General features: G+C 37.4%; 1 protein-coding gene across 12 annotated transcripts in view; it reads left to right on the top strand.

The window, feature by feature from the left end:
* Nucleotides 1-6,695, top strand: part of CREM (cAMP responsive element modulator) — a 41,041-nt gene extending 34,346 nt beyond the window's left edge. For 8 of the 12 annotated variants that reach the window (XM_059467282.1, XM_059467238.1, XM_059467222.1 and 5 more), the window contains one exon: nt 539-6,695. In XM_059467282.1, the coding sequence (XP_059323265.1) occupies nt 539-683 (145 nt within the window). In that variant the 3' untranslated portion in view covers nt 684-6,695. The other 4 variants (XM_059467229.1, XM_059467274.1, XM_059467304.1 and 1 more) reach the window with 2 other exon arrangements.
* The last annotated feature ends 6,870 nt before the right edge of the window (nt 6,696-13,565 follow it).

Raw genomic sequence — 13,565 nt, 5'->3', positions numbered from 1 at the left:
TGTATTTGTTTGGATTAAATTGTATTGTGTATTGTTACAACATGCAGTAAGTTTTTATCTTCATGTAAGCTTGGCATCTAGTTTTTATCTGAAGAGAGTAGTGTTATGTTTGTGTTTTTCTGAAAGTATATTCTCTGGGTTTGGTTTTAAGATTTTGATGGCAGAAGACAATGCTCCCGATAAACTGACAAAGTAAAATGTGACTGGAAGAAGAAATGCTGCTTTCCATCCTAATGTTTAGTGCAAGTCAAGTCAATACATCATCAATTACTCCCTGTTTTTCTTGATTCTTCTGTGTATTGGTTCCATGTTTGTATTTGGTGATGCTGGATGCGTTTCAAGTTCTAGATGTTTTGGATTATATTTTAACTATGTTACTGCTTTTGGCTGTTATCCGATGTTCTGTTTGTGCAATCCAGCAGTTGGTGGTGGTGGTTGTTGTTATTGTGGAGCCACAGGGATTGCAGGTAATTGCATTTATCCAGTCTTTGCCATATTGTGGCTGTTCCTGTAGTCATTTGCCTTGTATTGGTTCCAGGGAAGCTGCCAGAGAATGTCGCAGAAAGAAGAAAGAATATGTCAAATGTCTTGAAAATCGTGTGGCTGTGCTTGAAAACCAAAACAAGACTCTCATTGAGGAACTCAAGGCCCTCAAAGATCTTTATTGTCATAAAGCAGAATAACTGTCTTTCATTTGGACCTCCTTTATTATGAACTTTAATCAAGGCATGAGAGGAAGCAATTCTACAGATTGCCATATGAACTTGAGAAAGAGACACTTGAGGCCCTTGTGGAACCCAGTTTTGCTTAGTGTTTTCAGACTGATTTGGGAGATATTCCAAAATTTGGAATTCTGTCATAGTCTCCATACTCTGCTGAGCTTTCTAATGGCATGCAAATGGCTTTTTTGTTTGCACTTTTTACTTCTGCTTTTTGCAGGGAAGCTGCTAAAGAATGTCGACGTCGGAAGAAAGAATACATAAAATGTCTGGAGAGTCGTGTTGCAGTGCTAGAAGTTCAGAACAAGAAACTTATACAGGAGCTTGAAACCCTAAAAGACATTTGCTCTTCCAAAACAGATTAGTAAAAATATTTATTATACTGTGAACTAAGATATGTCCAGTTGCTTTGTAAGACAATACATAGCCAACATGACTTACGGCTTTCTCTTTGTGTCATTTATAATAGATTCCAACTCCTAACATTCCTGAATGCTTTCCTGCTTTTTGTCAATTCATAGCTTTAATTTCAGGTTTTTCATGCACCATCCTTCTGTCTCCCAAGGAGCCAAATGTTAAAAAATATAACAAAGTTAAAAAGTGCATAATTTCTAAGAGCTGTCTTTGCCATGTATTTACAAATTACTTTTACATGTTACTAAGTGTCCTGCACATTAAAAATATTTTGCAATTGTTTTAGATGAATCATAAAGATAATGCATTCAGTAATACAAGAAAATCAAACAACCCAAGGTATCTCAGGAAAGAGTTTATAAAAGAATGTTATGATTATATGTATGTACTAGCATACTAGTCTACAGATGATTTTATGGCATATTTTTATATTAGTTGCTTTGTGGAAAAAAGTATTGCTGTCACTGAGTGCCATGGTTAAAGATAGTTTTTAATAGAACCATGTTGTTTAACCTGTGTAGTGTCTGATTTCCTTCAAAAACCTGGTTGAGATGCTTTAAAATCCATGAGTATCTGAAAGAAGACAAAGGGAAAAAAGCACACCTAAGCTCATGACATGATGCTAAATATATTGTAAATACCTGTAAGATGCTCTCTGTTATATGGCTGCTATTTACTTAAATTTTCTGTATTCTGCAGAATATTTGATTCACTGGAGGTCTATATATCAAAATTTAAATGTTCATCCTGAATACTTCACATTCTAGATCCTGTACACCTGTAGATAGTTGCCGGTAGTGAAGATTGATGGTGCATCACCCACAAGTCTAGGATTGATTCTTTTCACAATTTCAGCAAACAAAACAGGTGGTCAAGGTGTCCTAAGGAAGGGAGCTTTCCAATAAGTAACTATTTGCTGATTCACTGAGTTCTGGAGTAGCCTACAGATGAGAGCTGAAGATTTTTAAAATAAACCCATGTTTAAACCAGATTACAGCTCTCATAAATGCAGTATGTGCCAACTTTCCATTGTGCTTTGAAAAAACTAGTGTATATGCAAAGTTGCTTCTGGGTACTTTTTAAATTCAGGAGTGATCTAATTGTTTGGCCAGTACAGTCTATGAGCAGAGTATTTGGGAACTTTGCTGGAACTAATGGCCTTACAGATGTGGTAGGAGGAGAGGCCTGTTTCCTACTTAATTGGCTTTACTGAGGGTGTGTGTGTGTGAGAGAGTGTGAGTGTATGGAAGGGGAGGAGAAATGGAATCATACTGAAGTCATTAAGACTTCCTAATTTAATTTAAACTCAATTTGCATTTAACCCTCTTCACTCTGACCCTCTTGGGGTGGGTTGGTTTATGTATATGATTTTTTCTTCTTTCCTAAATTACTTGAAATATGCAGGATAATATTCTTGACTATTTTGAAAATCCCCCTAGGTACCTAAGTGGCACCATTTGTAAGAAGAGGTATTCTCTCTCACTTTCTGCAGCCACATCAGTTGATTTAAGGAGGTAACAAGATACCTCTGACCCCTAAGGCTCTGATGCAGGTTTGGAACAAAAGTAAAGTAAACTTTGAAATATCTTCTTTACTGTGAAAATACATCTGAAGTGCTAAGGTCAGCAGAAGTCAGAGGTTCTGTTCAGATTGGGCAGGATGAATGCAATCTGCAGGTCCATTTTGCAGCCTCTGTAGTGCAACAAGGGAGTTTGTTGTGGCTCTGTCATTAGTCTGTTTTCTGTTTCAGGTAGGCATTGCTCCTGACTCACAAGGGATTTGGAAACTTAAATAGAGAAAAACTTGTGTGTGTGTGGTAGATATATATTCAGTAAAAAGTCCACTTTATCTTCACAATAGTGTCTGGTACTAACTACAATTAGAAATTTGATAGGAGGAATCCTTGTCTGTTCCACATCTGTGTAGTTGATACTCATTTCTTTACTAGTAGAATCATAGAATGGTTTGGGTTGGAGGATATCTTAAAGATCATATAGTTCTAAACCCCCATGCCATGGGCAGGGATGCCACTCACTGATAAATCATGTTGTTTAGAGCTCCATCCAGCCTGGCCTTGAACACTGCCACAGATGGGGCAACCTCATCTTTACTGAGGCTCTTAATTGAGTGCTAATCTCTGAGTAAAGAATTCATTCCTAATATCTAATGTGAATCTCTCCTCTTTTCTTTATAACCACTGCTCTTTGTCCTGTCATTGTCTACCTGTGTAAAAAATTCTCTTGCTGTCTCCTGTAAGCCTCCTGTAAGTACTGAAAAGCTCAGTGAAGTCTCTATGGAGCTTTCTTTTCTCCAGGATGAAATAGCCCATCCCTCTCAGGCAGTTTTCATTGGAGAGGTGCTCCTACCCTGTGATTGTGTTTGTGGTGCTCCCCCAAGCCTGCTCTAACAGGTCCATGGCTTTCCTGTGCTGGGGCCCCCAGAGCTGGAGCAGAGTGAAGGGGCAGAATCCTCTCCCTCACCTGCTGCCCGCCCTGCTTTGGGTGCAGCCAGGATGGGCTCAGCCTTTGGGGGCAGCAGGCACACACTGAAGCATTGATGGATGTGGTGCAGGAAAAAGGCCTTTTCAATACAATAGTATTCTTTATATAGAAACATCAAGTGAATCTGAGTTTATTAAAAGAAAATTTGAGTACTGCCCAACTTTTGATTTGGCAGAGACAAGAATTTTGTTTTTTTTTTAATCAGGAAAAAAGGCCAAACAAATGGTGTTTTTTTCCTTCCTGTTAGAAAACTGCATTTCTATGGTATGAAACTCCTTTCTTGCTGAAGCCACACAACTGCAAATTTCTTTAAGAGAGACAGCTAGAGAATTGGCTTTTGAGGCAAAGTGTGTGTACACAGACCTGCATGGATTTTAATTTTTTTTTTTTCAAAATAGATTTTCATGTACCTCAGGTAAAATAGTCTCTTGTAAAATGTCTTCAGCTTCCTAGACTTGTGGGTGATGAGGAATGTAATAGTCAGCTTCCTCTTAAGGTACAGCTTTGAGTCATAGCTGTTTCCCTCTTTAAGCAGATATGCAAAGACAAATCTCTATAGACTATCCAGACAGATCTCTCTTGACTCTCTAAAACAGCCTCAGCTGTTTTGGCCAGTGAAGGAAGGGATTAAAATAAATATATTGTGTGAGTAGGTGTGGATTTAGTTTCTTTGGGAGGACTTTTTGATTGTTATTCCCACAGATTTGCTGTTTGCAAGAATAGTTGCAGATTATTATTTTTTTTTTTGGCTGCACCGATAGAGTCCTGAGGAGTGCAAGTTGTCTCCTGCTTGGTTTTCCTTCTGTTCTTGTCACATGTAATTGTTGATCTGTACTGGTACCCTGCAGACATCAGTGTAATAGCTAAATTCAGTCTGATCTTTTTCTGAATTAAATATCACTTCAAAGAAAACTAAGGGGTCTGCTCAGCTTCTGGTTTGGATTGACTCATTTTGCCCACAGTTTTTTCCTGTTTCATCCCTTGGTATTTAGTGTGTGGGTGTGTACAAGGCAAGACTGTATCGAGTGCTGAGCTGTTAAGCAGCTGACAGAAGTAACTGCCTTTTGCTTGTCAGCCTTCCTGGAGAAAATATTGTCATGTGGGGAGGGGGTCTAGTTTTTTTGGAGATTTTTGTGTAAGGCACTATGAGGCCCTTGTGGATGAGAATAACAGTGATCTCATTATTTCAGTAAAAGTGTTCTAGTATTTGCTTGATTTAATAACTGAGGAAAATAATTTAGGTAAATTCTAGAGCAATTTGATAGTCTGTCATGCCAACTTGAAATGGGGGGTAGCAAAAACCAATTTATTCTTCTTTGTCTAATGGTTTTTTAGTCTATTTTCCCAGTTTTTTTTTTTTTCTTAATTCTGAGTTAGAACTTCCTTCTTGCAACAGGCTTGTTCAGTATGAAGCAGAAGCTGTGTATATGCACAGAGTCTGAGAGTGACTAGGGTGTGAGCTGAGTGCTGCATGTAGACTAAGGAAAAAAAACTTCATTGTATTCTGTGTGACTTGAATGGAAAAAACAGTAAAGGAAGTGTCTTTGTTATGGTAACTGCTGAGCTTTTTCCTCTCTTTTAATAGCCTTTGTCAGTGAAATCAGGTGTGATTAATGCATCTTGTGAATGGAATTATGGCTATAAAAATGTCACAATTCAGAAATCTGGTTATCTAGCCAAGTCATTGTTTTTGTTCTGCGGCTTCAAAAATAGGATTTCCAAACAACCTTGAATGAGGCTGTTAATATTCTCACTTTCATGATTCTCCCCTCCAGCCCTTCCCAATGTAGTTCTACTCACACCAGGTAAAAGCTGCTGCAGAGCTGTTTAACAAGCTCAGTCTGGACCAAGGATGTTGTTTTTTCTAAAATAGTTCTCTTAAGGATTTGTTTTCCCCTAAGCAAAGTATTTATCACATTTCTAGCTTCCATTAATTCTTACAGAACTGCAAACACGTTTTTAAGTTTAATGCATACTGAGGTGTTTTGCTTGATGAAGTTGATTCTGAAGAACTAGATTCTCTGAGATCCTGGAGGTGTGAACTGAAAGCTTTCTGAAGTTTGTCAGCTGGCAAACAAACAAAACAATGCTGAAATCCTTGACAGCCCTGCATTTTTACCAGTGAAGTTGTCAGTTACTTCAAAGATCCAGACACGGGCCTGGAGCTGCATCTTTCATGACAAATGAGTGGCCCAAATCTGTTGAGATCTTCAAAGCAGACATTGTTCTTTTTCTCTCATTTGAGGCCTGATCTAATTAGCTTTTCTGAAGTCTAGCTATTGGAAATAGTCCTTAATGAAGTACAGCCACAGAAAACCAGGAAAGTTAGGATAGATTGAACACAGAGTTTGAAAACAGTGCTGTTACAGGGTATAACACAAGCAGGTATGGTAAGTTTGGATGTGAGACTGTTTATTTTTTAATTTCTGTATTTTTTGTGCAGAAGCCCCATTGGTCTCTGTAGGGATCAGAACTCTGCAGTATTGAACACAGAATGAAAAGTGTCAATATTTTAAAATCTGTTCTACTTTCTTTTGTTGTATCTTGTGTAAATTTTTACGTTCAGCTCCTTCCCTCACATTATCAGACCTATTCCATACATTTTTTGTTCTTTTTCATTGATGATTTTCATTTTCCTGAAATACTAATATTGTTTCCTGTGAAGTGACAGTTGCTCATGTTTGTATTGCATTTCTTCTAGTATGTTTTGAACCTGGTGGTCTACAGCAATTAAAATTCATAGATGTGTCAAAGATCTCTCAGAAGTTCATGAAAAGAGGTAGTTAGCAATGAAGGAATGGACTTACTACAGGAGAAGTTGGAATGTAAGTTTTTTTAGATTCAAGAAAACTTTCTAGGAATTCTCTCTATTAGATTCCAGAGGATTCATTCACTGATTGCCCACGAATCATAGAAAGTGAGGTTTTGTTGCTGACAACTATTTATATTTTTTTGGAGGATGTTTGAATGTCTGTAGATTATAATATATTTGTTTAAAAGGATAATTTGTTTATAGACAAAATGTATTTTATTAAAAAGCTTGAATACCTTGCAGACCTAAGCTGTTGGGTCTGATGTTGTTTTCTGTGTCTTCAACAAGCCAGTGGTAGTTGAATAAAGGACAGTGCAATGTATCCTGATAAAATACTTGCTGGATGCTCCCCCAAATTGAAACAGTTACTGACATACTTTTTTCTTTTCCCCACACTTCAGCTAGGCAAATATTTTAAAAATAGACTGGTTTTGAAATACACGACTTACAAGAAAAATACCCACTGCCTATACTGTTACATTATTGTAGCTCTGAGTAGAATCTGATAATTCAGGCTTAAATTTGAAATGCGGGTAATTTCTGACCTTCTGGGTAAAGTTCAAAGCAAAAAGGACACGATTTTTTTCCAGCTGTTTTAGAGTGACACCTTGTGGAGTATAAATGTCTGCACTTTATTTTCAAACTGATAAAGCAGCCAAAGGATGCTCCAAAAGTAGGGAATTTCTTGCATCCTATGGGGGAAATTTGGGGTGTGGGGTGTTCTGGAGCCATTGAGGACAGAAACTCATTTTTGCTGCTGTTCCTGTGTTAATATGTATTTAGAAATAAATTATTTTAAATTTGATAGCCTTTCAAGAGGAAAAAAAATTATATTGACAGTTTTTCAATTTATAGGCTCTTTCTGACCAATAGTCCCATTTAATGAAAGACAAAATGGGAGTTATTTAATTTTGATTTATAATAATAATAGTAATAATGATAAGATTTATCTAAATGCTATTGCAAATACTGCTATTGAAGCACAGCTGTTATTAGTTCTAGATCACAGAAATTAAATACAATTAGAAACCTAAGTATCTTTGGAGAGCTAAGGATGTGAAGGGAAAATGAAATAATGTGGCTTTAATCCTGGAAAATGGAAATACCATTCTGGAAATGGAAGGGAGAGGTAAAAAGGGGGAATGCAGAACACAGGAAAAGGTAAAGACAAAGTCATGAAGAAAAGCATTCTTCAGGATAGGTAGATTCCACTTTTCTAATAAATTGTACAGTTGTACATTACAGCTATGACCATATAGTGTTCTGTCCCCCACAGATGCTTTGCCAGTGACCATGTGGATAGTTCATACTTGTGTTTTTCCACAGCACCTATGAAGTGGGTGAACAAAACACCTAAACAGGATTTTTTTTTGACTCTTTCAAGAGAATTAGCCAAATGCATGAGATGTGATGTCAATATCTAGAGCAACAAATGCACTTGCATGTGGTAAGTTTATAGGCCTATTCTATGAAAAATGAAAATACATGCAGTTTGGAAACTGTTGTTATTAAGAGATTAAATTAAATATTTATATAATTTCACAATTAGACCATTTACAAATGCCATGCAATTTTTTTCTCCAGTCCAAAATATTAACTTGGTCACAGTTAAGTTTGTATTGTAACAGAGAGAGCCTGAAGAGGGTCAGTATCCTCTTTCACTGCAGTGTATGACTGCAGAGCTTATAAAGCTGATTTGCTGTCCCAGCTGGTTCAGTGTAGCCATTTTGGCCAGTGTTAGATCTGGTTGTGTATCTCCTCCCCAGACTAGAGCATTCCTGAGGTGACAAACAGTATGCTCAAACAACATCTGATATTAGCTCATGCTGTTGGAGTAGATCAGTCAGTTTCACAAAGTCCTTCTTCCAGTCTTACACACCCTCACACCACCCCACTTTCAGGAATGAAACAAATAAATGTTACATTTCTTTAGCCCTGGAAATCCTTAGGTGTTCTCTTTGATCTCCCACTTTACCATTAGCTCCCTAAGGATCAGAAATGGATTTGCTCTCATAACCCAGCTGCACACTTGTATGAACAGCAGAGGTCTCATTGTGCATTGGAAAGGTGTGAGAGGAGAACAGAAACAACTCATGCAAGTGTGCACAGCAGCAAACTTGCACTCATGCAGGAATGCACACCTGCAGGCCTCAGGTCAAGAGGCATCTCTGGAGATACATTTCTACCAGATCTCCTTTGTAAATGACTGACAACAGAACCTCTGCTTTCTACTGCTCAATTGCCCAAAGCCACATAAAAGAGAACTTGCTCAAGTTATTAGTATTTCTGGAAGTATCACTTTTTATTGGCTTCTTTTGGTTTGTTTTTCAAAGTTTTTTTTTCTCAGAGTGATGACTCTTCTAGCAGAGCCTAGCTGCCTCGGGTAACAGAACTCAAGTTTGAATTCTTCTCTAGCAAGATGGTCAGCTTCCACCTGTGGCAAGGGAACTTGTTATTCTTTTTGATGCACACTTAACATGAAGGCAATAGCTATAGAAATGTCCAAGAGATTTTTCAAGTGTACCAAGGAAAAATAAAGGCATATGCTCAAACTTGAAGGAAGGAAAAGCTTCCTTCAAGCAAGAAGAAGGCACTCCCACAATAAAATTATCAAAGCTCTACTCTCAAGTTCCATAACAAATTTTAGGCATTTCCTCACATACTCCTCTGCAAAGGTTTTGAAAATACAAAATATAGCTGTCCTGCCAGTCTAAAGAATCTGAAAGAATCAGATTATGTAACAGATCTGATTCTGATGCCTGCCTCTGCTGAAATTTTAAGTAAATAAACCTAGTCCTCCTAGTGCTTTCATGGCTTCATTATGCACTGCAGGAAGACTATATTTAGGACAAAAGAAACCAGGATTAACAATGTCCACATAAACTTAAATTTTGGTTAGGATATGGGATAGTCTTCTTTGTCTGAATTACTCTGGGAAAAATCTTCATAAATAAAAAAAACTAATAAAGCACAAGGATTTATGCAATTGCATGAGAAATTGTGTATAGATCAAACAGAAAATGAGTCAATTAGTGTCACTTATGAATGGGACAATGGTTAAGTATGTAGGTCACTTTTTAGAGATTAGTTATCTGGAATCTTGGACAGATGCCCAGCAAAATGAAACACACTAAATGGAATTCCTGATATAAAATAATCCTATTAAAACATAACATTAACTTTGCAATAACGTAGAGAAGTGGTGTCAGAACAGCAGCTTTGTTTTAAAATAAAGACTCGATAAGGAAATAAGCCTGTCAAATGAATAGAATCATAAAGACAGTGGCTAAATAGATGTTAAACGTGGTTAAAGATTTTATTCCTAATGAATCCATCTGCTTTGATTCTTTAGCAACATAAAGTAGGATGAAAGATATTAAAAAAACACAGGGAATGTAGCTGATATGCCATCAGATATGCACTTTAGGCCAGATCAGCAGATTTTGTTTGCTCAAGTCAGTCAATAATTGTAGCAGAAAGCATAGCTAGACCTTGTAGCATATAAGCTGCAAAAAAACTCCAACAAACCAACCCAGCAGAAAACAGGCAAAATGAAAAAATGAAGGAATATACTGCCACAAGGGGGCTGGAAAAATAGTTGTGCTTATGTCTTAGCTCAGTACTCAGTAGCAGTGGTACAAAATGAGTCTGGAGTGCTGCAGCTGGTTCTCCTTCAGCATTCCTGAAGCTGTGTATGTCCAGTGATGAGAGAAGCAGACCTGCCTGAAGGGCAGAGCTGGTGCACAGCCAGAACTTGGCCTGCAGATTTACCTGTGCCTCATCACTGCAGAAGTGCTACAGGGTGAAAACCTTGAAGAGCATCCCCACATTGATGGTACCCAGGAGAACTGCAATGACATTTGTGAACCTGCCATTGGAAATAGCCCTATCTTAAGGACCAGATACTAAATGGTGCAGTAAATCGTTGCATGTCTAAACTTCAGACATCTGGTCCCAAATCTGGTAATTGGATCCCTCACTGTGTACAAGCTCTCTGCATAATACATGACTGCTTACATTAAAGTTCAGAGAAGTTAATAGAAGTAGGTATAGAAAGTCCATCTCCTTTCTTCTGATTCCTGGATAAATTAACTCTCAATTGCTTGAAGTGATACTTGTCTTACCTAACAACGATAATCTAATCTAAACTCTAGGTATTTCTCCACAGACTAGTTCTGTATTTCAGTGGGAGGCAGGCAGTGTTTCCATAGTGCTGTCCATAACTCTGAGGGTGAAGTTATTTGCTCTTGCTGAAATCTCTTTCCTTCCACTAAACAAACAAACAGTTCAGAGGGGAGCTAGGACCAGACAGCTGTTTTTTTGATTGCAGTTAAGCAAGATACACCCAACCTCAATGGTAACAAATTCCTGATCCTTCCCAAGAAAGATTAACTTTTATCTTGAGGAAAAAGTCCTCAGAGAAGCAACTGTGGTAAGGAAGCGGAGACAGTATTATCAGAATAATGGTGTACAGACAGCAGACCCTGACCAGCACAGTAGCTGAAGACTTCCCAGGAGAGGTGAGATTGAAAGTTCTTTGGCAAAGGAGGAATTTGATCCATTCTACATATCTGGGACAGTGATCCTGACTCTGTGCCATAGAAGATGTACCTTGAACATCCCAGGCATGGCTTATGTAATTTTAAAGGGTAGTAATAGTTTTGTTGGCTTCATCTGTCAGCTTGATCTGAAAGTATGAAGTAGGTTTTGCAACTTTGAAGCTAACTGAAAACCCTAATGGTATCAAGTTGTGTTAGACATTCAGGTTAGGTTGAGTGTAAGCAGCAGCTCTGTGAGCACTGAAAAAATTGTAGCTGTTAACAGGAGCAAAACTGTAGCCATGTCAGGAGCTCTTAAGACCAAGATATCCAAGTTCATTCACATCCTATTTTAAACAGCAAAACCTTGGCTTTGGCAAAACCTGGCCTTGTTGCAGTGTGCTTAGTCAAATATCATAGTCTCCTTAATATTTCTATTTTGGTGAATTTGGATATAATTAAGCTTGAAGTACAGAGATATCCATGACCATTAAATACTAGATAAGGATTATTTAGTTTCTCTTTACTCTTCCTTATCAGCTAGTATATTTTAACTTATTTAGCATTAAGTAAAAAATGATTTCTGAATAGTTCCTAACCTTTTGAATGTATTGTAGAAATATTTTATGGATATTTACAGAGCTGAACAATTGCACAAGAATACAAGAAGGCCTTAAGCTAATATGTGCCTCTGCAACTCTTGGGAATGAGTCAGCTATTCATTTGGAATTGAAAATACACAATCCCAGGAGGATATTATAAAATGTTGTGGAGCTATTTTGTTAAAATTTGTTGGATTTTTGTCAATAGTTAATTTTCAGCATTGTTATGTAAGTGAGAATTCACTGTTACCTGTGAAACAGTCTCAGATTAAAAACCCAAAATTCTTCACAAGTTTTGGTTTTTTCTTTGTTAGGGAGCTTTAAATTTGAACATTGTATAAATTGTATATTCAATAAAGTTCCTTGACCCAAATTTCTAGTCTAACCTAGATAGTTATTTATTTTATGTGGGTTCCCGATGTCAACTTCAAAAGTTATGTTATTCAGATGAACAACATAAATTAATAATCAGTGCATATCTGAAAATCTTTGAAGATATTTTTGTCTTCATTTGCAGTACCATGTGCCACTGATGCTGACAGCTTTAGGACATGTGTGATTAGTTCTCTCTGCAGACAGAAACCTTTTTTTTGTCCTGTATTTATGTTTTCAGTCTTATCAGTACCTCACCAGAAAATCCTGATTTACAGAGTTGTTATGGATGTTGCTTCTCTAGTTCTCTATGCCTGACCCATTCCATCCCATCTGGAAACCAGTGGTTGCCTTAAGCTCTTGCAGTTTCTGTGCACCTCACCATTCTCTTTGTGTAAATTGATTTGCATTAGGAAGTAGGATAGCAAAGGCTTTTAATTTTAATTCAACAGATCAGCTTGTTGAAATAGGACTGTTAAAATAGTTATCCTTAAAAATGTATGGGTTTTTTGGTCCATATAGTTAAATTGCATATATGATAGGGTGCAGTAACTATAGACTTCAGGATACTCAGATCAATGGTGAATGTAACAGTGGCATAAAAAGTTGCAAAACCGAGATGCTTATTTGTCAAAAAAGAGATGGAGATTTATATTCCTTTCCCAGAAAATCCCACAGATACTGAGTTAGTCTCTTCTGGCAACCCATCAGGGCCTCAATACTTTCTTTAGCAGTGTTTTTCCCTTTATTATATAAAGGAAATTGATTAGTGATGAAGACACTTGCCTCCTGCTATGGCTGGCTAAAAAGACTTGGTTTGCACTGGAATAATATTTCATATCTTTTCTTATAGTAAAAAACCACAAACCCTAAACTCAAATCAAACATAAAACATTAGTGAAGGCTTCTTTCTTGACAGCCCAGGAGTGTGAAACCCCAGAAGGATTAGAACAACATTAAAGTTCCCTGTGATATGTTCCCCTGGTTTCTTCTGATCTGAACAGACCAGTGGGTGTGATGAAATGCCATTTGTTTATGGCTTTTCACAAAATGAGCTCTGGAAAGTATGAAATGTGGTGAGCAAGGTACTCTTTTGTTGGAACCTGTTCTGATAGCACAAATGCCATTTAACTTACATCAATGATGCCCATAACACAAGAAGAGAAGGTGCTCCTGCATGGTAATTCCTATACTCCCCATGGATATGTGATGAAGGAACAGGATTTAGCAATTAAAATTGATTTCAAAATAAGAGAATGAACAGAACAGAGTATCTCATGCACACTTCTCTGTGCAACATATATTAAATGCTTGAAGCTTCGAGTAAATGTGTATTTGGTAATGCTTAGTTAATAGCATAATGCATCTCTCATTGTGATGTTTACTTCTGTGACTTCACAATCTCAAATCTTTGAACTTGTGACCTAATTCCTATTTCTACTATAGCCAACTGTTGTATTTCATATTTCTAGAGTCCCATACAGCCTCAATCATATTTCTAAAGTGTCGTACCTTCTCAGTGATATTTCTTGGGGGCAGGTCTTCACAGCACAGACATCTTCTTCTGCTTGCTGCTGCTCCTAGGTCAGGATTCCTTCCAGACTCTC

The sequence above is a fragment of the Ammospiza nelsoni genome, chromosome 1 (genome assembly GCF_027579445.1).
Source record: "Ammospiza nelsoni isolate bAmmNel1 chromosome 1, bAmmNel1.pri, whole genome shotgun sequence".
NCBI lineage: Eukaryota > Metazoa > Chordata > Aves > Passeriformes > Passerellidae > Ammospiza > Ammospiza nelsoni.
Note: the sequence above shows the minus strand (reverse complement) of the source record. Positions and strands in the feature narration are given on the sequence as shown.